Source organism: Marmota flaviventris, chromosome 14 (assembly GCF_047511675.1).
Source record: "Marmota flaviventris isolate mMarFla1 chromosome 14, mMarFla1.hap1, whole genome shotgun sequence".
In the NCBI taxonomy this organism is placed as follows: domain Eukaryota; kingdom Metazoa; phylum Chordata; class Mammalia; order Rodentia; family Sciuridae; genus Marmota; species Marmota flaviventris.
In genome coordinates this window covers 15,001,966-15,025,509 of record NC_092511.1, presented here as the reverse complement: position 1 = coordinate 15,025,509, position 23,544 = coordinate 15,001,966, and the positions used below count along the sequence as shown (strand labels likewise).

At 52.5% G+C, this 23,544-nt stretch overlaps 1 protein-coding gene across 1 annotated transcript in view; it reads left to right on the top strand.

Moving 5' to 3' along the window:
- Positions 1-2,680: 2,680 nt before the first annotated feature.
- The window catches only part of Hs1bp3 (HCLS1 binding protein 3), a 36,736-nt gene continuing 15,872 nt past the window's right edge, over positions 2,681-23,544 (top strand). The window contains exons 1-4 of the mRNA XM_027937889.2: positions 2,681-2,746; positions 8,034-8,199; positions 11,401-11,608; positions 13,677-13,899. Of these exons, the coding sequence (XP_027793690.2) occupies positions 2,715-2,746; positions 8,034-8,199; positions 11,401-11,608; positions 13,677-13,899 (629 nt within the window). The 5' untranslated portion in view covers positions 2,681-2,714. The remainder of the gene's footprint in view (positions 2,747-8,033; positions 8,200-11,400; positions 11,609-13,676; positions 13,900-23,544) is intronic.

Here is a 23,544-nt window from a genome sequence, read left to right as displayed (position 1 = left end):
GAAACAGGACAATCTCAGTGCTTGGCATGGCCAGAGTTCAGATCACTACTACCGCGGATATCTCCTCTGACCACACTGCCCCTGAGGCCAGGGACTTCCCCTGGTGGAGACAAGCGGGGAGCATTCCTCCCAGGGCAGTGGGAAAGAGAGGAAGAGGAAATCTTTTGCAATGTGGTTTGTGTTATCACAACTGCAGCCATGGAAGGGCCTCCTCGAGTCAAGCAGGAAGCAGAAAATATCAGATTTAGAGCCCACATTCCATGCATTGTAGACAATTATGGACTGGAGCCACTCAGGGACAGACAGGACCCACGGAGGCAGAAAATGGGATTGCTATCAGGGATGGGGTCACTTTCATGGGAAGACTTGCATTCTTAGCAGGCACCAGGAGTGCGTAGGCCCCCGTCCTGCACACTTGGCAAACCCAGACCAGACCAGGGGTGAGTCTCCTCCTTTATTCACAAGGCATTGATGATAGACATGCTACCAGCTGCACATCCATGGGGAGTCCCCTCCTTTGTAGCCTCTACCTCTGCTTTCCTAGACCCTTCTGAACTGTCTCTTTATGGATTCTCACCAGGTGGGCTCATCCCAACCCCAGCCTCCTTTCTACCCAGGACCCCCACATCAGTACCTCCAGCCCTGCTCGGCCTCCTGAAGCCTATACCCATAAACTCAATCACTTCCACATCGCCAGACCCTCAAGCACCACTTGTCCAAAACAGACTCATCATCTACCATAATTATGTTCCTTGGGCAAGTGCCCTGCCCAGAGAATAACACCACTGTCCAGCCATTCCCAGGAAGCAAACCATAGTGCATCTCTGCTCCTCTGGCTCCTGTCCATTTAATTTTCCGGCCTTGACCAACTCCATCTTCTAGGTTTCTCCAGAACCTGTCCCCTCTTCTCCTCCTGGATAGCCCTCACCCTAGCTCATGCCATCACTATCTTCAGTCTGAATTGTTCCACAACTCTTCTTATCTTCTCACCTTGAGCATAACATGCTCCAAGTCACCGCCCTTAGCTTAGCTGGCCAGACTACTCCTATGTCTGCAACCCTCAGATGGCCTTGTGTTGGCCTCGGGATCCATGCAGAGCTTCAAACCTGATGCACCAGGCTCTCCAGGCCCCAGCCTCTTCTTGCTGCCTCTGCTTATTCCCTAACACATTCTTTCTTATCTCTAGGGCTTTGTAGATAACCCTACACAAGCCCTGCCATTTTTATTTCTTCAGGGTTTACCTTGGATTTTGCTCCTTTAGAAAGCCTTTTCTGATCTTTTTCCTTCCCAAGGAAAGAAGGCAAAGAAGCCCTGTGAAGCCAGAAAATGTGTCTTATTCACTGCAGATTCTCAGTCCCCAGCACATCATGTGTCTTGGGTAAACATGCAGTGGTGATTGCTGCACTGTGGGCACCACACCCAGATTCCCAGAATGCTAAGCCCAGGCTGTTTTCTACCAAGCCCCAAGCTCCCTTCCTCTAAAAAAGGGTGTGTCATTTTAAATAAGACACGGAGACAATTTGCTGCCACAAGCCTACCTTACAGACAGGCCAATGAGCAGACAGCAGGCTGTGGCTCCCCAGCCTCTAGCCTCTCCCCTGCAGCCTCATGGGTCCCCCTCAGAACTCTCATTTACTTGGCCACCCTTCTCTCCATTATTGCTATCTTGTCTGTTAACAAATCTGGAAAAAAGAAAAAAAAAAAAACAGTAAGGCATGTGAAACCTTATTCAAAAGACACAGCGGGAAAAGTCATTTTTTTCAAATTTTTTTACTGTGGGATTTCTTCACTAAAGTACAAGGTAACAATGATGTTGAGGATGATGGCAGTGGTTTGTCAGCGAAGTCAAGGACACCCAATGTTGCCTTCTGGGATGGCTAAACCCCAGCTTCTGTGGCTTTTGTACCTACAACAGGATAAGGGCCACAGTTTGCACCCGTCCCCTGACCCTGCTTCCAGAATTAGCCATTCTCTTCCTGGGCCACTTTGGCAGGTAACAGACTTCTGCTTCTCAGGAGAGGTGAATCTACCCCGAGCATGTCTGTTCCCTTCTGCAGGCCACCAAAGCCACCTTCTGAGGAAAACTGTTCCTGGGACCCCATTGCCCTGGCCCCCAGCTGGGGACCTAAAGGCAGGCCAGGGGTTCCCCCGCTCTGCTAACCCCCAGCCAGTGGCTCTCTGAAGCTCCTCAGTGCGACAGAGTGCCTGCGGGTACCGAGTGTGAGCCGGCAGTAGGAGGAAGAGCGCCTCCAGGACAGGGCGGGAAAGGGAAGAGGCAGCAGGCCTGTGACACACCGTGGTGTTGGCTCTGCAGTCCCCAGTCTCCACAGCGGGACGTCCCAGCCCAGTAGACTTCTGTTGACTGACAGGTTCAATGCTACCTAACACCAGGAGGGAAAGAGAGGGACCAGCAGTAGAAACAGCAGTCCTGTCTCTTCAGGGGCTAAGCATTAGCGCCACACAATGCACCGATCAAATGTCACCACGCCAGGCCCTGGGATAAGTGTTTTCTAGCTGGTTGCAGGACCCGGGAGTCGCAGCGTAGGTCGCTGCGGGCCCCGGGCCACGGAGGCTCCACTGAACTCGGCTACGGCCGCCAGGGGGCAGCGGAGAGGCGGCGCGGCGCCAGGAGCGCGGAGCGGGGACGCAGCGACGTCGGCGCCGCCGGATCGCGTGATCGCGCGCCCGCCCGCCCGCCCGCAGCCGCCGCAGTCATGCAGTCCCCGGCGGTGCTCGTCACCTCCAGGTGAGCCAGACTCCGTCCCGCGCCTCCCGCAGAGCCGAGCCGGGTGCGCGGGGCGGAGGGGCAGGCGCAGGCCGCCACCGCGGCGCCCCGGGCGGTTCCTGCAGGCCCAGCCGCCCCGCGTGAGAGGTGGCGTGCCATCGAGTGTCTCCTTTTTGCAGATGAGGAAACTGAGGCACCCAGAGGGTAAAGAATTCACCCAAGACCCAGAGGAAGGCCGGCGCCCGGCCGGTCCGTGCAGGCGCCCCAGAGGAGCCACTGCTCCCCTTTTCTTCCCACTTGGGTTCTTTTCTTTGGGGCCTGAAGATCGAGTTCCCCACCTTTCCGGCGCTCACTGTGGGCCAGGTTGGGCGTGGACACCGGGCCCTACTGGACAGACCCGCACCAGGTGGCAGGTGCTGGGACAGCTGTGCGTGCCGGTTGCCATGGAACGCTCTAACCCGGTGGAAGAGACTAGGGGCAGCTGCCAAGGAGGGAGCTCAGGGTGAAGCTGCAGCAGAGGCCCCTGATGAGTCCACCCTGGGTCAGACCTAGAGGACCCGCCAGGATAGATCCTGGAAAGACTGGGAGGAACGTGGTTTTACTCTTTCCCCCTTTTAAACGGCTGCAGTGATGCACTTGGGGTATTTTCACATATGCCACACCTGTGCTGTAACACAAAATCTTGGGCTAGGAGAGCAGTTTGTCATGTACATGAATGTGTGGCCCAATCCAAACGTTAACATTCCAGCTGTAACCTAAGCTACCTGTGACTTCAAGTCTAAAAAGAATAGAATTCTTTCTGTGAGCCTTGGGGTTGGAACCTGTTGGTCTCTGCTTGGTAGTGAGGCTGCAGGTTGCATCTAGGTTGGCAGAAGAGGTTACCCTATTGCCTAGAAAGTCTCCTCTTTCTGAGTCTCAGTTTCCTTTTCTGCAAATTGGAGAAACAGGTAAGAGCACATCAGCAGATTCCTGGAGTTGCACTGTGTAGACTTATAGAGTGTGACTTTGGGGCTGGGTACTTGGGAAGGGAGCTTTCGTCACTGCCTACCCCCCACTCCCCACACACATGGTGTGTTAACAGGCATGAGGTGCTGCTGATGGAGAATCCTGCTCATTCCCTCCTTCCAGCAGGTACTGGCAGACCCAAAGAACTTGCCTGCAGAATATGTTCAAATGCCTTAGTCCAGCAGTGAAGGTGGCCTTTCCCTTGGGGGCAGCTCATGTTCCCAGCCCAGCTTCCCTCCACCACCCAGCTTCCCTTCACCACCCAGCCTCCACTGGCTGCATTAATTCAGCCAGTAGGTGCTGAGGGCCTGTCCTGTGCCAGGGATCTGTCCAGATTCTAGGATACAGTGGTGAACAGAACAAGGTCTTGCCCATGGTTCTTTAGTGGGGGCAGGTGAACCACAGGCAGATACAGAATATGGCAGCGATGAGACGTGCCTGGGAAGGGAAATTAAATGATGGGGTAGACAGCGATAGGAATGAATGCTGTTTTATTTGGTGTGGTCAAATGCCATCTTTCTGATAGACTGACAGCTGGGTAGGTCTCAGCTAGGCTCTCTGAGGGAAAGAGCTATGGGAAAGAAATCTTGACAAAGTGGGTACTCAGGCAGAGAGGACGGAGGAGCCAGTCTTGTGAGGCCAGTGTGGCTGGAGTGCAGGGAGCAGGGGAAAATGTCAGGTGATGTGATGAAGAGGTGGGTGGAAAGGCCAGGGACTTCACTCTGAGCTTGATAGGATGCCAGTGTGAGCTGACCTGGTTCACAGGGATCCCATGGCTGCTGTGCTGATGTGGTCTGCATCTGAGCAGAGCCTTCAGTGGGCAGCTGCAGAACAGCCATTAGCATCCGCTGCAGTTTCCCCAAGAATGCAATGGAGAGCAGGTACTGGGTTGGTCCAGCATGTTGGGGTGGAGACGTGTAGATTCTGGATGTGTTGAGGAGATTGTTTCAGGTTTGCTGATGGTTCAGTGTGGGGTGTGAGGACAAGAATGAGGAGGCAAGACCAGCTGCAAACCTTTTGTCCTCAGATGCCAAGAGAATGAGGTTGCTGTTTACTGGATGGGAAGACCTCAGGGGCAGGTTTAGGGGTAGAGGGAATCAGCACTTGCCTGGCAGGTTAATTTTGAGGAGCTTGTTGACAGTCAAGTGAAGATGTCAGGAAGGTGGTAGGAAGGAGGATGGCCTTGAAAGGAGAGTTTGGATTGCAGAAAGGAATTGGGTGTCATTGGTTCTGAATGGTATTTAAAGCCTTGAACCTAGTCAGATCGCCTTGGGAGGGTACTTCGGAAAGAAGGAGGTCTAAGGAGGGCACTGTGGACCATCCAGTTGAAGTGAGAATTCACCTTCAAATATAACAGCACAGAGGTCACAAGTGATGTGGGCAAGGGCAGTTCAGGTGGACATCATGAGGACAACTTTTCTGTTGGAATTGGTTCAAGGTAAACAGGAGAGGGAATATAGGTCACTCTCTTGAGTTTGGCTGGAAAAGGGAGAGAGAGCTGGAGGGAGAATAAAGCGGGGTCAAAGGACAACTTTTGTTATAGGGGAAGCAAGAGGATGGCTGCCTGCCAAGCAGATGATCCCATAAGGAGAGAGCATTGTGGTGCAGAAAAGAGGGCTAAGTGCAGAAGCTGCATTCCTGAGAATGTATGCCAGGTCCACGGCCCGTGGAGAGGCCTGTCATAGGAGGAGCTGCCAGTTTGGCCACTGCCCCAAGAGGGAGCAAGCCCAGTGGTGGGTCTTCTGATTGCTTCATTTTCTCAATGTAGTAGGAAACAGCATTATCAGGGGATAGTGGGTGGATTTAGTTGTAATGTCTTGCTATTCAAGGGCTGGTCCCTGGAGCAGCGCACAGAGCAGCGTTAGCATCAGCTGGAGTTCACCCTCGGGGCTTGGACGCAGAATTGGCATGTTAAGATCATCACCAGAGGCCTTGTAGGCACATTCCAATTTGAGCAGCTTGGTCTAGGACGCAGGGGAGTACATTATGTCTGTGGGCCATGTCCTGCCCACCACTTGCTTTTATGACTTAGGGTTCTATGAGAACACATCCTCTTTGTGAAGGTGTGGTCTATAGCTACTTTCATGCTCCAAAGGCAGAGTTGAACAACTACAGCTGAGATCAAGGGGCCTAAAAAGCCTGAAATATTTCCTGCCTGGTCTATATAAAGAAAGTTTTCCTTGGGGCATAGCAATGGAGAGTGAGTGAATTAGGCCCACGTGCATCAGGCTCTCAACAAGAGAAGATCTCCAGCCCATCCCAGGCTCCTGAGTCAGCAACCTGCACATGCCTATGTCGCGAGTTCTCAGATGATGCCGATGCTGGTCCAGGAACCACACTTTGAGAACTTACATATAAGGAGAGGTAGGATTACCAGAGCCACTGCTGCAGCTTGAAGTTAGTGGCCATGAGTTTCAGGCAGGACTAGGCAGTATGTTTGTGCCTATGTATGTTGAGCTTCCAGGGCACAGGGGCAGAGGAGTCAGACAACTAGAAAACTGGAAACATGGTCTTTTTCTAGGCCAGGTCAGCCCTAGGTGAGAAGGCAGGGGAGCCGAAGCCTGGGGCGAAGGGATTCCAGCAGTGGAGTGGGAAGCTCAGCCAGTGAGGCACAGGCATCCTGGTGCTCTCAGACCTGGGACACTTCCAGGGTGCCCAGTCCACTGGAGATTCTGGCATTTGAGGGACTAGAGGGCCGGGAGGGGAGATGAGATTTGTCCTGAGGTCCCCTCCAGTCTTCTTTCTAGCCGTGAGACCCTCCCCTTTGTCCTCCCATCCATCTGTGCTTCCTGTTCATCATGATCCTAAAGAAACGGTGCCTCATTTCTTCATCATGCCCCAAGGGGCCACGGAGGCTCTAGTACGACTCTCAGGATTGAACCCTGGCCCTGCCTGGACCCACCGAGAGTTCACACGCCCCTCCCTTGGTTGGTGCCCGTTTCCCTGTCTTGAAGGTGTATTTGAGCAGTCACACTACTGTGGGGCCATGGGAGGTGGAAGTGACTTAGCACAGACCACCTGCTGGGGGTCTCGCTGTTGTTGTCCCACTCACCTTAGCCGCCAGTCTCCTTTCCCTCCTGTCCTGTGACAGCAGAGAGATGCCGAGCACACATAGTCTGCTCAGAGTCAGGCAGAGGACACTGTGATTTGACCACTGGCAAAAGAAGGAGAGGGCTGATCGGTGGCCAGTTTTTCTCAGAGCATCCCTCTGCCTTCACTGCACTTTGACACCTCCCAGGAGTCAGGTCAGCTGGGCCTTCAGGAGGGACTTGTGCTTATCCGTGTGCACAGCACACGAGCGTGTTCTTCATGTGTGCCCATCGGTATGGTCACTGGGTATGCACACACCATGAGCAGCATATCACAGTTGGTCTCCCAGTTTTTGACGGCTGCCTGGTGTTGGTGACAGGGCCAACATGTTTACCCTGTGGGGACGCAAGGAATCCATTTGGAACAAGTCCTAGGGGATGGATGTTTGATGGACTGGGGAGTAATTCCAGAAGTGAAGGGCAAGACCAAGCAGTTTAAGCTCCAGAAGCCCGTCCAGGCCTGGAGCCACAGCCTGCATTCTGAAGGGCCTGCCTGGTGCACAGCAAGAGTGTACCTGCCAGAGGTGTTCATGTGGGGTGTGTTTGTCTACACAGGTCTGTGACACAGGTCTGCAGGATGAGGAATGTCCTCATGTCTGTTCTCCCTTTGAGAGAACCCCTCGTGGTTTCTTTGCTCCCAAACAGACCCTGGTGTCTCAATACCATTAAAAACTCTCCAAGAGCTATAGTTTAGCTAGTACCTTCTCAGCCTCCAGTGGGAGATCCTGGCTGTCCAGCTGTGGAAGTTGGCCTGGTCAGTGCCTCACTGGCCACCTTCAGCATCACTCTCATTCCCCAGCTGGGCAGGCACGATAGCCACCCCCCCTGCCTTCTCACTGATGGAAGAGGTGTGAGTCTGTCCGGGTTCACAGACCCAGGCTCCTTCCCTGGCCTGCACAGAGCTCCAGGATGCCGTCTGTTCAGGTTCAGATGCTTAACTCTTCATGATTTTATGTGGGCCTAATCCTTCCCCGTTTCCTGCTAGGAACAGACGTCTATACCAGAGGCAGGACCAGGCCTGGTCCTGGGAAGCAGGCTTTGTGAGGAGTTGGTATGTGGCATGGCAGGTGGCCTGGAGCAGTGACTGCAGAGGGTGGCCAGCGGAGCAGCTGGGCCCCCAGGCCCCCGGGGCATTGCCAGGTCTGCCTGCATTTCACTGGTGAAGAAGTGGCTAACTTAAACTGAACTTGGCTTGCCTTCTTTTCCTTTGGTAGGCAAGTTCAGAATGTCCACACGGGCCTTGACCTGACCGTGCCCCAGCACCAGGAGGTGCGGGGCAAGATGATGTCCGGCCATGTGGAGTACCAGATCTTGGTGGTGACTCGGCTGGCTGCATTCAAATCAGCCAAGCACAGGCCTGAGGATGTTGTCCAGTTCTTGGTAAGCAGGGGACCATAGCCAGAATGTTCCAAGGGTACCTAGAGTCAAGATGGGCAGAAACACCAGGGTGTGGGCACTTCTCCATCCAGTTCTTGCTCAGGGGCTGGAGTGCCAAGCTATGTCACAGGTGGGCACAAGGGTGAATCAAAAGTGCACAGTCTAGGGAGACAAACTTGCACGTGTGTGGGCATCACTGTGAGGACAGAGTGGTGGGAGACATGGGGGGCTGTGAGAGTGGGGAGTGGGGTGGGGAGGGTTTCAGTCCTGCTTTGTCTGCACAGACCCAGGCTCCTTCCCTAAATGGTACAGGAAGCGCAAGCTTGGGCCATCGTTGGGCCTAAGATGCAGGTTTTAGATTCATCCACTTGGAGGTGAGGTTAAAAGTCTGGGAGTAGATGAAGTTGCATGGAGAACAGGAGAAGTGGAAGGTGCAGAGAAAGGCTGAGGAAGGGATCCTGGGGACCCCCACAGGTCAGGGAGAGAGAGTCAAGGAGAGGGAAACGTCTGCAGTCAAAACTGAAAGACTCTGGTGGGGTCATCAGAGCTAAGGGAAGAAAGTTTCAAGAAGGGGTGAATTCACATGTTCATTTATTTATTCTTTACCCTTTGGTCTCTTATAAAAAGGGTCTGGACCTGGCAACCAGGAAAGATAGGCTACAGGATTTTAGGACAGGGTAAAATGAGCTAGAGCCCTGCAGTCCAGAGGGAAGCAACCTGCTGCAGACTTGCTCACAAGTTGGTTCTGAATCTTCTGGCAGCCAAGGAAAAAAGGGAAACAATGAATTTTATAGCTTTGAAGACCTGTTTATAAAGACCAAATTCTAAGAGAAATATATGGCACAATCTTTCTTCAAGGGACATTCAGTAACATCATGAGAAGAGCCTAAAATAGCAGTGCTGTTTTTCGTGTGACTGCTGCTTAGACCCACTCTTGGTGAGAACCCAGGTAGAATGTGAACTGCTGGTTATTTCTGCATTGTTCCAAGAGTGACTCTGCTCTGCAGGGCTGTTTTCAGCTCCTGGTAATCACGCTTTATTCAAGATGGGGTTCAACACACCCATTTCTTCAGGGACAAAAGCAGAAAGAGAGAACATTTTGAGATTGTGTTGCTGGACAGGAGGGAGCAGCTGCACTGTGGGAACCCTTGAGAGGCACCAGGTCATTGTGCTCTGTCCTGTGCTGCGGGCCCACCTCACATGCAGGGCGTATGTGAAGATGTCTGTAACAATTCCACATGCCACACCAGTGCTACTTTATCCTCACCAGTGATGCTCATACCCTGTGTGGTCCCAGAGCACACTGGAAGGTACTTCTCAGACATTTTGAAGTACCTGCAGAAGCAAAGCAGAACTCCTTTCCTCCCTGTGGGATGATCTGGGGTGGGGTGTAGCCTGCCCCAAACCTGAAATCTCTCTGGAGCTACATGATTTAGATAAAAGAATTAATGAGCATTCAGCATCTACTCCCTAAAAAGACACATTTTTTAAAAAAGTATAGATATGTTTAATTGCTAACCATGAAGTAAAACTAGCCTTCAGGACTGGTAGTATGTTCAAGGCTTGGCAAACCCCTGTGTGTAAGCATGGTGCAGGCATGTGCACAGGTTCGGGGGCGGTGGGCTCTATTACCGTCTGCCCAGTGATGGCCTGTGCACGGGGTGCATCACGTACATGAGTTCTCGTCTCAGCTCCCTCTGCTCTCAGTTCCTCTCCCTTGTTCTCCTTTTGTGGTTGGGGCAGGTCACTGATGGCTATGGGCCTTTGATGGTCTGGGAGCTCAGCCTTAGAACTCCGGTCCTCTCATGCTCTCTAGATTGGTGGGTCTGTGGGCCCAGCCCACATGGAGGACTCAGGCCAGCAGGGGGCGCTCGGCCCCCACTGCTGCCTGCTCTGCCTTCTTGGCTGGAGTCACCAGTCCTCCAAACAATGTGGGTCAGGGCCAGTGTTACCAGTCACTCTTTGAGAGGATCCCCCTGCCTTTCCTGAAGGGATATTCTTAGGAAAGCTCGAGAACCAGATTTTTGTACTGACAGCTGCTGACACCTATCCCAGGTGACTCCCCACTTGGGAGGTTCTGAAACCCCCAGCCATCTCTGGTATTTAGAACCTTAAAACTGGGGTGCTGAGTGACTCAGACATATCCAGTACAGGGGACCACCAGACCTCCTGAGCCCAAGTGAATGGGATTGTCCCTGTCTCCTGCTTGCCAGCGTGTTCTAGAGAGTGCTAAGGGGACAGGCCAAGGCTAAGGGTGCACGTGTTAGTCACCCGTGCCTTTCCCCTCCACACTGCTACAGGCTCATCAGGGAGACAGCCCCAGCCTCTGGGGAAGCACTGAGGAATCCAGCAATGTGGGGGCTGTTGGTAGAGGCTGTGGCATAGGACAGGTGACTTTTCTCGTAGCCCACACCTGATTGTACAGACTACAACAATGGCACCACATCCTCTGTGCTTCACCCGCTCACCCGTATGAGACCTGAGCCAGCTGGAATATTCCATGTGGAGCAAACACACAGCAAGAGCTTGATAATTGAATGAGTAGATGATTAAGCTGCCTGGGAGTAATAGGGAGAGGCTGAGGAGGAAGAAGAGGTGGTCAACCTGGAGCCCTGCAGGACGCTGAACACCACCCTCAGGGACTCAGATGGCACTTGGGACCACCTTCAGCAGGAGTTTCACTCAGGTCCTGGCAAGCTGAGAGGTCCTGATGGCAGTGCCGAGAACCTGTTTCAGCAGTGCCTGATTCCACTGTGGCTTAGGATTGGCCCTGCTGGAAGGGAAGGCTGCTGCTGACGTACATGAGACAGCCAACAAGATTTCTGTGCTGAGAAAAGGTGACTCATGGCGTTGCTGGAAGATTACCGGACAGTCTTCCAGCTACTGAGATCACCAGCTGATGCAACAGAAAGCCCAGGATGAGGCGGAGGCAGTGGTCTCTTGCAGGCCGGGGAAGGGTCCCTGTATCAATTGTCTTTACCTGGACCTGCAGCAGTACCCGGAATCCCACCATGGCTGCACATCAGCTTTCCTTTGGGCCTCTAGGATTTTCCTAAGGGACCAGAGCCTGAGGTGGGGAAGCTGTGGAAGAGCAATAGGCAGGCCTGCTCCAGGCGCACTCCTGTTGGGATTCTGGTTTGGGGGCAAGAAGACCTCTCCCCTCCTGCTCTTCACTCACGAAACCTCGTGCTCTTCTCATTCCAGGTCTCCAAAAAGTACAGCGAGATCGAGGAGTTTTACCAGAAACTGAGCAGTTGTTATCCAGCGGCTAACCTGCCACCACTGCCCAGAAAGGTGCTCTTTGTTGGGGAATCTGACATCCGGGAAAGGACAGCCATGTTCAATGACATTCTGCGCTGCATCTCGAAGGATGCCCAGCTGGCAGGCAGCCCAGAGCTGCTAGAGTTCTTAGGTACCTAAGGCTCTGTCCAACATTCCTGAAGTCCCCCTGGCCCAGAACCTGGCCTTGCTGCCAGGGCGGAGCAGGAACCAGTCCCCAGCTGCCCTCCCCAGCCTGGAAGCTTTGACCAGGCTGTTGAGGCGGGTAGACCTCACTGACATCTTGAGCTGAATGGTGAGCTCTTGAAGGACTGACCGCCAGGGTGCCGGATGGGCTCACACTGTGTGTTCTCCCTAGTGCGCCCCCCAAGGCTTCCTGGCCAGCTCCTCCCTGAACACCCCTATACATACACCCTCCACCTCCTGCCAGCCAGGCCTAGGGACTGTGACATAGAGGGTAAACTGTGCTTCCACAGCTAGGCTGGTGAGCAGGACCCTTGGGACACTACCTCTCTGCCTCTGCCCCCACAGAGAGGCTTGTGACCCAGCACCCCTGCCTTCAGCAAGGAGACCTTGAGCACTGTCAGTCTGCGCCCCAGCCCTTCGCTCTCCCTTTAGTTTTCTCATCTGTAAGGTGGGGAGGTGACCAGCTGACAAGTGGTCATGTGTTAAGCACTTAGAACAGAGCCTACCTACCACACAGGAAGTGGTAGCTAAGATGATATCCCACCCCAGCACACTCTTGTCAGCTCCCGCCCCATGGCCTGAAGGCAGGAATTGTTCCCTGAGCCCTGAGGACAGGGCAGGCCCACTGGGAGGGCTGGCCTCTTACCTGACTATCCCTCTTCAGGTCAGTGACTTAACCACTGTGCATCTCTTAATTCCATAGGACACAAGGGAATTTTTCAAAAAAAAGGTTGACAGCAGATAAACCAATTTAAAAAAAATAAGGGTCAGGGACAGAAGCAAAACCAGCAAGTGCACAGAAGGACTCAGATAAGACAGGGTCGCAGAACCCAGGTTTCTACTCTATTTCTGTGCCCTGTGCAAGGGTCTGGGGTTTTGCCTGCTCCATTTGCTCCAAAGCCAAAATCCTTTCTTCTCGCCTGGCCTGTGATGAGGGGTGACTGCAGCTGGAGGAGAGGTTCAGGTGTCCCCACCCCTCTCTTATGGAGAGATAGGTGGTCCAACTTCCCTTGCTGCCATGCCTGGTTCCTCTTCTGTAAAATAATGTCTCACGGGGTTTGTGTATTCACATGTCAGATGCTTGTTACATGAAATTGAAGGGACATGGGCTTTTGGATGTCTAAGAGAAAAGAGCAGAATATACAATATGATCATCACCACTTGCTAAGTACATCCTGTATAGGCATTAAAAAATACTCTTAAGTTTTGTTTTTTTTTAACCTACAGGGAGATATTTTAAAAAGTGAAGGCTCTGAAAGATAAACTACTCAGTCACTATTTAGATAGAGACAAACAAGTAGTCGGACCCACGCTTCTCAGACTCTCCGCAGGGGAGGACTAGCTTTTTTATTCCCAGCCTTCGCAGACGTGTACTTTCACAAATGCCACCCACAGATGCTGCGGGGTGCCAAGCTGCTGTGGATGTTTCAGGATGTTTGCTCTCCCTTTCTGAATGTCCGTCATCCTGGACACCTGTCTGTGGGCCACACTTTGAGATCTAAATCAGATTGTAATGGAGTGATATTGTTTGTTCTGGAATCTTCTACATGCTCACTCTTTGTGCTCATCGAGGTCATAGTCTGATTGCTCCAGCTCTGTGAAGCCTCTCTGGTTGGATTGGCAGAGTCCCTTGCCATGTCCCACACTGCAAGATGGTTCTAGAACTATGCTGTACACTGGTTGGTGGAACGCACCCCAGCCCAGGGGATGTGGACTCAGCCAGTCCTGCCCTGCCGACAGGCTTTGGGCTATTCAGGAACCACCACCTTGGTCTTGCTCTGAAGCTCCCCCTGTGACTGTACCATGCCAGGCATCCCTGGAGAGCTGCAGTAGGCCCCTGATTGCCCCCCGGATGATTGCTGCCTCCCATCCACATAGACCTGTCATTCTGTTCAGAAGGAACTTGGTCCCAGGGAGCTGTGGGATGCCCCAGGCCTCAGATCCTGGCATGAGGGAGTGCAGTGATCTCTAGCTCTGGGGTGGGCTTCAAGCTCCTGTTCTGCTTTCTCCCACAGGCACCAGATCCCCAGGGACTGGAGGTCTCACCAGCAGAGATTCCTCTGTTCTAGATGACACAGCCAGTCAGCCAGGGGACGATGAGGAAGCTTTTGATTTCTTCAAGCAGCAGGACCTAGTGGCAGGTGAGGGCCCACCCATCCTGGCCCATAAGGATGCAGAAAAGTCCTTGGAAGAGGAGGAGGAAGAGGAGGAGGCATTGGATCCATTGGGCATTATGCGGTAAGTCTCCTTTTGTCAGAGGGACCCCCTTGGCTCGTTCTAGGCTTGGTGGAGACAGCCCTTCCCTCCCTCTTTTCTGGAGTCTGAGAAGACCCTGAGCTTCCCAGGTCACTCACTCACAGGCATGGGGAGCCACAGGGCCTTAGCCCAATATGTTCAAGGGATCTGGCTCTCTGTTCACCTTTTTTCTTTCTTTTTATTTATACATGGCAGTTGAGTCAACTTTGACATATTTATACAAACATGGAGTATATCTTATTCTAATTAGGGCCCCAGTCTTGTGGGTGTACATGATGGTCATTCACTGTGGTGGATTCATATATGAACACAGGGAAATCATGTTAGGTTCATTCCACTGTTTGCTGTTCCTGTCCCCTTCCATTCCTTTCATTCCCCTTTGTTTAGTTCACTGAACTCTCTGCTCACTCTTCATGCACCCACATCTTTGGGGCTAGGCTCAGGTACCCTTGCCTACCCCACTTGTCACTGGGTGCCCCCTACCCCTGCCTTTATACCAAGGCCTGGCAAGCTGCCCCCAGGACAGCTTGGTAGCCCAGGCTGCTGGACCCAGCCTCCTGCCACCAGGGCCTGGGCTCTCCTTCTAGCCAAGTGCCTGGTGCTGTGACTGTACCTCCCTGGGCCTTCCTCACCATCTGTGAAGTCAGAGGATTGCCCTTGGCTCTGCTCCCGTGGTTAGTTGGAGGTTTCTATGAATCGTGTGGTTGGAGGGGACTTGTGACCACAAATGCTATATGTGATGCGGGAGGTAGAGCGCACATGGGTGCCTCAGCCAGTGGACAGTGTCCTTTTCCCCAGCATACACACGCACACATGTACACACACTCTGGCTGGAGATGAAGAGGCAGGCCAGCCAGGCGACCCTTTTTCTTTCCTGGCCCTCTGACTACCTTCAGCCAATCAGCGAGCTGCTCCTGAGCCCCTAGTACATGTATCATCCTATGCTGGGAGTGGGGGCAGGGAACACTGTTCAGACATCTGCTCCCAGGGCCTGTCTGGTGACACAGGTCATCCCAACCAGAGGGCAGTGGCTTCCTGAGGCTTGGGAGCTAGGACACTCAGCTACCCCATGGCTCTTGCTTTTTCTCTTTGGTCCAAGCAAAGTGAAATTCACATTTTCTGAGGACCTACTATGTGCTGGACATTGTACTTTGTACTTCACGTACTTTGTCTCATTGTCTCCCTGCCTTGCGAGCAGCTGGAAGTATCCTATTATAGAGATTAAAGAAACTGAGCCTGCATTGGCCAAGTGCCCTGCCTAAGGTCGGGCAGCTGGCAAAGACTGGTACCAGAGTTGGAGCCGAGTTTGAAGTCCTGGTCTCTGGAGGGCTTGAAATCCTGCCTTTGCCACTTACCAGACATGTGCCCCTGACCATTTACCTCTTCTCTTCAGTTCTCTCCAGTGAAAATGGGCTCATGTTAGTCCCTACCTCTCAGGGCTCTCAAGAAGATTAAATGAGTCATGTAGACGTTAGCCTTCGCTGTCATCATCGCCCGCTTTCTGTGGAATCAGATCCAAGACCAGGGTGCCCTTCTGCCTTCCATGATGAGCATGTCTTAGGGATTTACTAAGACCTCAGTCTGGAGAGGAGGGAGCCCTGTCTTCTAGGACCTGCTCCAGAAAGGAACTAGAGCCAGGGAGAAATCAGACAGAGGCAAATCCAACCTCAGCATGGAGAATGAGGCCCTAATAGCTCTGCCCCTCTGCCCCAGTGGGATGTGTGAGCAGTGGGCTGCTGGAGCATGAGGATGCACACTTAGAAAAGCGCCCTGTGCTCAGGAAGCCACAGCAGAAGCAGGGGTCTCTCTCCTTAGTGACCCTCCAGCCAGCCTTGTCCTGGAAGTTCAGGGCAGTGTGGATGATGCCAGAAGTCTATAATAGCCACTGCTTATCAGCCTGGCCCAGCCAGAAGCCCTTCTTAGGCTCTATTTTGGTATGGATAAAGCGTTGTTTGAACTCACTCTCTGTTGTTCTGAGTAACTACATGTAGTGCCAAACTGAGATAGACTTCTGTGGTTTGTGCCAGCCTTTGGCTGGAGGACACACTTAGCAAAGAGGCTCCTTTTTTGGGTAGGAAAATGCTCTTTGGGATTAGTAAATGCTGCCTTGAACTTCCTACTTGCTCCATTAACAGCTCACTAGGGGGATGGGTCAGCAGGCCTAGAATCCCCTGTCCCCAGCTCTGCATTCCAGGGTCCTGGCTCTCAAACCCTAGGAAAGCTTAGCACCTAAGAGGAATCCCCTCTCCTGCCAGTTTTTCCTTTAAGAACCATGTGACACTAATTGGTGTTATCACCTCTGTCAAGAATAAGTAACATTTTTTGGAGCTTATTAAATGCTGAGAGCTGAGCTAGTTAGCATTTGCTTGCATTAGCTCATCCTATCTTAGAGTCAGCTTTTCTGAATCTTTTTGCCCCCAGTAAAAAATGATGTTGTATGTCATAACTCAGGACATACATATTTCTTATAAAATGGAAACAAAAGTTTGAAGAATTCATATGAAATCTTACTAAGGGTATTGTGCTCTGATGGTTCCTATTCTGTTTCAGTTTTTGAAAAGGTCATGATGCATCAAACTGCTGTCAGGATCTGCCTTGGGCACAGTGCAGGAAGTGGAGCTCTGGGAGGCTGATACTGGCATTGACTTCATTTTGCATATTAGGAAACTGAAATTCAAAGTCAAGTTGCTCATCCACACTCATAAGGCCTGCAAATGGTAGAGCCAGGACAAGAGGCCACCTATAGTCTTGTCTTTAGTTGGTATGCTTAGAAGGTAGGGCCCTAGGATTGTCCCCTTTCACAAATAGGGAAATTGAGGTCAGAGCTAATCAGGGATTTGACAAGAGCCTGGTATGTGGCAGAACTGAGCCTTAAGATCAGGTTTCCCAATGTGCCTCTTGTGGACACCCAGGGGTTCCTGTGGGTGGTCTTAGAGGGCTACCTGTCTCACCTTTGGTGGAGAACAATCTGTCCTTTGCAGGCAACTTATGTTCTACAGCATCTTTCTCTATGCTGTGCCCTCAGTTCCTTTGCACACATAGCAGCCCTGGCCTCCGGGCTGTGCCCACACCCCAAACCAAGCTCCCATCTGGTCCTGGCTCTGCCTTCCTGAAGCAGCCACATTTCCATGCACCGGCCTCGGTCCTTCCCTGCCAAGGCCGCGGTGGGGCGCTGTGGCTCCACCTAGAGCCGCCTGGGAGGGTGGGAGTTGCCAGCACAAAGCTGGGGTCTGACGCTTTTCTTTGTCTTTTCAGCCTGCCTCTGATTAGGAAGAAGGGCGTTATTGTGCCTTTAGAGAGACAGTAGGACAGAAAAAGCCCTCACCCTGGCCCATCTGACGCTACCACTGCCCTTTCTTGCTGGGACAGTTTTCTATCCCTGACCCTGTGCATCCACATAACCACAGACAGGGAGCACGTGCCGTTTTATACTCTGTTTTTGCACTCGGTGTCTGTTTTGATTGCCTCTCCATGTCGAACATAGTTTTCATATTTAACACTCTGTTTAGCTTCTTCATGGTTCTAGGAAAAATGAAGTTATGCCATTATGGTCTGCATTCTACTAGAAAAACTTGCTAGGGACATTTTTCACTGTGACTCAAATAAGATGCAACTAGTAGAGAAAAATGGAGAACACAGGAAGAAGTCCTTCCCTGTGGAGGTATACACTTCTGAGCATTCACATCTTGTTACCCAGCAGGGGGGTGGTACCTGTGCTGTTCCATAGTTTGGTTTTTCAGAGTGTGTAGATCTTTCCAGGTCAGTGAATCCACATTTCCAGTTGTGCACTGCTTGTCCCTCAGGCCGTGTGCTGTAGAACACTGCCAGACCCTGCAGGTAGAAGGTGTGGTCTCTTCCTGGGCTTTTGCTGTGATAGGTAGTAGCTTGAGGAAGTTTTGCATGTACAGAGCTATGTCTGCTCAAGCATTTCCCCTAGGTCCAGAGTCTGGCGCAAGGTCCCCAAAGCTGTAGCAAAGAGGCTCCAGCAAAGGGCTCTTTGACAGTTAAGTTCCCTCTGTGGTTGGTGGGGGGGCTCTGCTTTTACAAACCCCTCCCACTGCAAGACTGCTTCCTCCCATCTCTCCTAGCCCAGTGCCCAGTCACAGGGAGCGTGCTACAGGTCCTAGGTCCCTGAGGATTCAGGTGCTCTTGGGTCAGGCTGCCTCTGTACACCCTGAGAGGCAAATATCCTCTCAGACTTTTTTTTTTTTTATGGTGCAAGGCTGGAACCCAGGTGCTTGAGCTTGCTAGCTAGGCAAGCACTATACCACCAAGCTTACCCCAGTCCATCCAAGACTCTCAAGGTGGGGGTCCCGTGCTAAGGCCTCCAGTGGTGAAGCTGCGTGTTTCTTTGGAGTGCTTTTCCATCATAATTTTTATAGAGATTTTGTTTTATTTTTCATAAAATAACTACAGGTGTTTCAATATAAAAATAATATTTTACTTCTTGTATTAGGATGAAATCACTGCTCTGGGAAGACTATTTGGTTTAGAATGCCCCCGGCATACTGTAAGTGTCACAGATTTCCTGACCCTGTATTCAGAACTTAAGCGGACCCCCAAAGTGAGCCATGATTCCCGTGTCCCCACTTTAAGGACAACATGGCCTTAGCCTACCCCCTGAGGGGCCCTGGACCTGTCTCCCTTGAGGGCCTCTTTCTAAATAGCTACCATCTCTCCTGGACTAGGGCCTTGAGCCCAGGTATCCAGGTCTTCTAGAGATAGCCAGCTGGGGACTATGTCCAACCTAGAGCTGCTTAGAGATGCAGATTCTCAGCCCCCTGGGATCTGGGCAGAACAGCCCTTGAGATGAGTCCTCTGTGAGCTCATGTTACGGAAGCCCAGAAATCAACCCCATTGAGTGCCTGCAGCCCCCAGGGTACCTAGGAGGGGTTCCACGTTCAGGGCAGCCCCTCCTTGACTCTGCTTCTCACCTCCTTGTGCTCCTCTTGGATTTTCCCTTCTGCCTGTGCTCTTCCTTGATTATCAGGGCAGGGGAGGCATGAGCCAGGGCTGGTGGGGCCTTAGCTTGCACTGTGCCCCCATGGCACCTGGAAGTACCCTGGCCAGACCCCATGCAGGTGAGGAATGCAGGAGGCAAGAGATTGTCGGGAGCCGCTCTGGAAATACACGCCCTTAAGTCCTGAGCAAGAGATACTGAACAATTATTGTTCCCCGAAATAACTTGGGCTTTACCTCCCCTCAGATAATGAGGCGTGGCTCCAGGAGTAGGTGTTACCTGGTGGGTTGATTACACTCACCTGTTTCTTTGTAATCCTACCCCTTTGCCCTTTTGGGGATAGAATGTTCCATGGAACCTTCTCTTGTGTGTCCCTATATAAGAATAAAGAATTCCAGTGGCTCTCTCTATTTCCACAGACCCCTAAGGTCACAGAGTAGTCCCCGTATTTCGAAAAGATACTTCTGTGTGTTTGTGTGCTTTCTTTGCCATTTTCTTAAGTTATTGGAATAGTCAGATTTTGTGAACCCAGAATTAGGTCGCCAGCTAGGATAGATGGTGATAGGAGATGCAGCCCTCTTTGGCCTGACCCCACTGCAGAACTGTATTTCCCGTCCAAGTACTGCTCCCAGTCTGGCCTGCATGAAGGGACTCATGGGGACCACAGATGGAACAGTGGTTTCTGCCTTTTTTGCTTCAGTAGCAAAATCTATGGTTCAAGGAAAGCCTCCTACTGAAATCTCCTGATGTATAAAACAGACCAAAGTAGGATTGCTTCAGTTCAGACAGGAGTGGGGGCTGGATCTTTGGGCCTCAGCCCCACATTCAGAGGTGGCCCTAGACAGCTTCGCAGAAGCCAGGGCTCCTTGGAGCATGGTTTGTAAGCCACTGGGAAAACTGGGACCCAGGATGTGTGAACCCCAAGCCAGGTTAGAAGCAGACAGTCCTAAGTTCAAATCCCAGCTGGATGGAGGCACTGGGCAGGTGGCTGACCTTCTCAGAACTGCAGGTTCATCTTTATAAAGTTGGGCTGAAGTCCAAGCCAGGGGTTAAAGGATGGAAGGGAAGTTCTTTGTAAAATGGTATCACTACTCAGGTTCACTCTGAAGGGATCTGCGTGTGTGTTCACAACAGTACAGTGCAGGAGGCAGCTTTCTCATTTCCTATCAGCACTGTGTGACTCACCATGGCTTTGCCCACTGCCAGGTGCATCATACACCTGGAGGTGGCAGCCTTGCCAGGATCCTAGCCTCTGTGCCTGAGAGGAAGGGCCTTGCTGGCATTAATGGTGTTTTACTCCTTCGGGAGGGGATCTTGGAATTCATGTGTGCCATCCTCCTGTCTGAGGCTCTACCCAAGTTGAAACATTCTTAGCATGGCAGAGTCGTTAAACCTGAGGTTCCCAAGATCACACAGGAGCAGGCTGAGAGCAGGATGGGGGTCCCCTGACTGTGGGCCCAGGACTTTTTACTTCATCCCTTACTGAGACCCCCATCTGTGCCAGGTACCGAATTCTCAGCCCTCATCTGTTCACTCTGCACTTTGATGATGTGGGTGATTGGTATCCTGCACAGCAGGGCAGCCATCTCCCTGCCCACATCATGTCACATTTGGGGTGCTGGGGGAGGGTTATCATCGGATAGAAATGAAGAGCCCCCCAAATGAGAGCCAGCACAGGGTATTTGCTCAACTTATGGTAGCCAGGGAGGAGTTGGCCACCATCACCTACATTTACCAAAGACTCTTTAAGCTGGCAGGGGAGTGGCCAGCTTCACCATGGACACAAGAAGGCTTTGTGTGCCCTCACTGGGGGTTATTGACATAAGGAAGTAGAAGCAGAACATCCTACATCCTACCTGATCAATTAGGGGAGCATGTTTCGCTTTCTCTGGCTTGTCCTACTGAACTAGAAATGGAGGTGACAGTTAGGGACGTGGACGGTTATTGGTCAAGACTTGACTCTTGCAGAAGCCGTGGTTTGGCATCCTGGGCTGGCTGCTGCAGGCTGTGAATCTGAGTTCTACTTTTACATGTGGCTTGGCCTTTGTCCCTTTGTAAACTCAATCTCTGTGGATGATTTGACTGCTTGCCTTAGGGCAGAGGGTTGCAGAGCCCCCACAGCAGAAGCACTCTGGTTTTCTGGTGGTGTATGATGGGTGAGGGACAGTGCTGGTCCTTATGCAGAGAAGGTGAAATGGTATCACCCACAACCCAAGAAGGGGGACTTGTTGCTGGGGCCCTGTACCCCAGAGTTGGGATTAGCCCTGGAGGGATCTGGAAAGTCAGACTTTAGTTATTGAAAGGATGACGCTGGGTACCATAGCAATGATAGTGTCCAGGGTGGCTCCCCACAGTGGATCCTTTTCCCTGTTATGGCCCAGGCCATAGTCTGCTGGGTGGAGAATGTAAGTGAACCTGGTCATTATCAAGCAGAGACTGCGATCTGGGGCCTCTGGCCTAGCCCTCTGCTCACCTGCACATGAACTCCAAAGTGTTTCTGTGTCAGTTGCTCCCTTTAACAAATGAAAAAGCACATTATGTGCCGGTCTGGGTCACACACAGGTTCTCCTGCAAGCCCTTCGGCTGCTTCTCCCACAGCAAAGGCCAGAAACCCCCAGGCCCATCAGGATATGCCGACTCCCCTCAGCCCCTCCTCTCCCTGTGCACCTGCTGCCCAGCTGTTGGGTACTGCCACCCTGCCAGGCACTGCCCACCATGGCATTTGCACAGAGCTGTCCCCTGCCAGAGGCACAGTGTTTTCACCTCTGCTCACCCTCCCATCCAGTCCTGAGAAAGCCCAGGGAGGTGTCCTGGCCATCAGGTGTGTGGGGGGGGGACGGGGAGATGCTCCCTGACACTGCTCTCCAGGGAGGCCTTGTGCTGGTGCCACAGCAGATAGCGCTGGGCTAGAATGAATTTCAGAAGCTCATTTCACCAGCACAATGAAGCCAAAAACAGAGTGTAAGATGAAAATATGAGAAGTTCTTTATTTTAAAGCAGAAAATTTGCATCATTGGAAAGGAGGTTGATTTGCCTATTTGGTTAGGCATCATCCTGGCTTTGAAGGTAAGGGCCCTGTGGTGGGTCTGGCGGTGGAAGGGACTCACCTCCTTCTGTTCGGACCCAGTTGTGCTGGCTTTGTCTGGAAGATCCTCTACCACTCCCTGGTACAGGGGCCTGGGCAGCTGGTACCCAGCACTGGTCCATCAAAGTAAGGAGGCTGAATCTGGAATGGCGCCACTGGCCCCCTGGGTAACCGGAGGGGAGGACATTCTTATGTGTCAGTCACTATCACAGAAGTGCCTGAGCCACAGGGAGTAGGACGCTTCTTGGCCAGTCAGAGCTTTGGAGCTGTCAGCCACAGCAGCTGCTGCCCCTCACTCCTGGGTACTGCACTGCACGCCTGCCTGCAGGTTGCGGCCTGGGCTGTGCATCTGTCTGCTGTCAGGCACGCAGCAGGAAAGCTGGCGTCTGTGCGTGCAACACGCGGGTGCTTAGGCATTAGACCTGCCTGCCTCGTGTGCCTTATACGCAGCCAGACTGTCTTTCCAGTGGTCCCTGTGACCTGGGAATGTTCACCAGGATGCCAGGAGCTTCCCTCCCATTCTCTGAAGACCTCTCTGTTTGATGCCTCTGGGCCCCATCCCTGGTGACAAGAATCTAATCTGTCGAGGAAGAGAAGAGGGCATCCTTTGTCATGTCAGTGAGGGATTTGTCGCCCGTCAGTGCCAGGTGGGCTGCCGGGTGGTGTTGCAGCACTGGGAGGTGCGTCTGCCAACAGCTAGGTGGACACTGATATAGGAGTGGAGGAGGAGGAGGAAGAGGAGGGGGGAAGATCACCAGGGAGTGAGAGGAGGAAGGGCTCAGAGACTGAGCAACTCACGTCACTGATGGAATTACCGACCCAGCCATCCGCCAGTGAGGGCAAGGCCCAGCAACTGCACAGACAGCTCCCTCTGCACAGGGCTCACGTTCACCATCCGCTCTGTGGTCATGTTTGGCCTCTGGAGCTCTCTGGCCTCGCCTGCCTCCCGCACTGCTCTGCAACCTGGGGCTGGTTGTTTTCTCTGAGGGTCATGAGCAAAGGCTCCATGAAGAACCAGGCTTGCTGCCCTTCCCCTCGCTGTGCTGCAAACCTGAGGGGTTCCTTGTCACTTAGAGACCTGGGTTCCTGGTCATGCCCAAGTTGGGCTCCTGCAGACAGGGTTTCTTGCAGTTGGCTCTGAGGTCACTGCCCACCTCTCTACCGCTTCCTCCAAGAACCCCTCCTCCCTCTGCTCTGGCTGTGACATACTGTATCCCCTGTTTGGTAGTGATCAGGGTATCTGTGCTCATCCCTGTGCTTCTGGGCACAGTGGCAAGTCTTATTCATGTCTGTCCACATCACCTAGCACAGGTGGCTGCATGAGTGCTAGTCATAGGAGGCTCTCCAAGGGGAGGAGTAGGTTGCTGATGGGTAGGGTGACTGACGGGCTGGCGGGGAGACCCATTGGTTGACTAAGAGATCTTCAGGGGAGCAATGGAGTGGGGCGCCTTCCAAACATGAGTGCTAAGATGGATGCTGGGAACTCATCTCTCCTCACTTGCTTTCTCCTCATCCCTGGGGAATAAGCAGAAACAAGTTTGAATTAGAGATGTGCTGTCTGCCTGCCTGTTTTCCTCTCCTC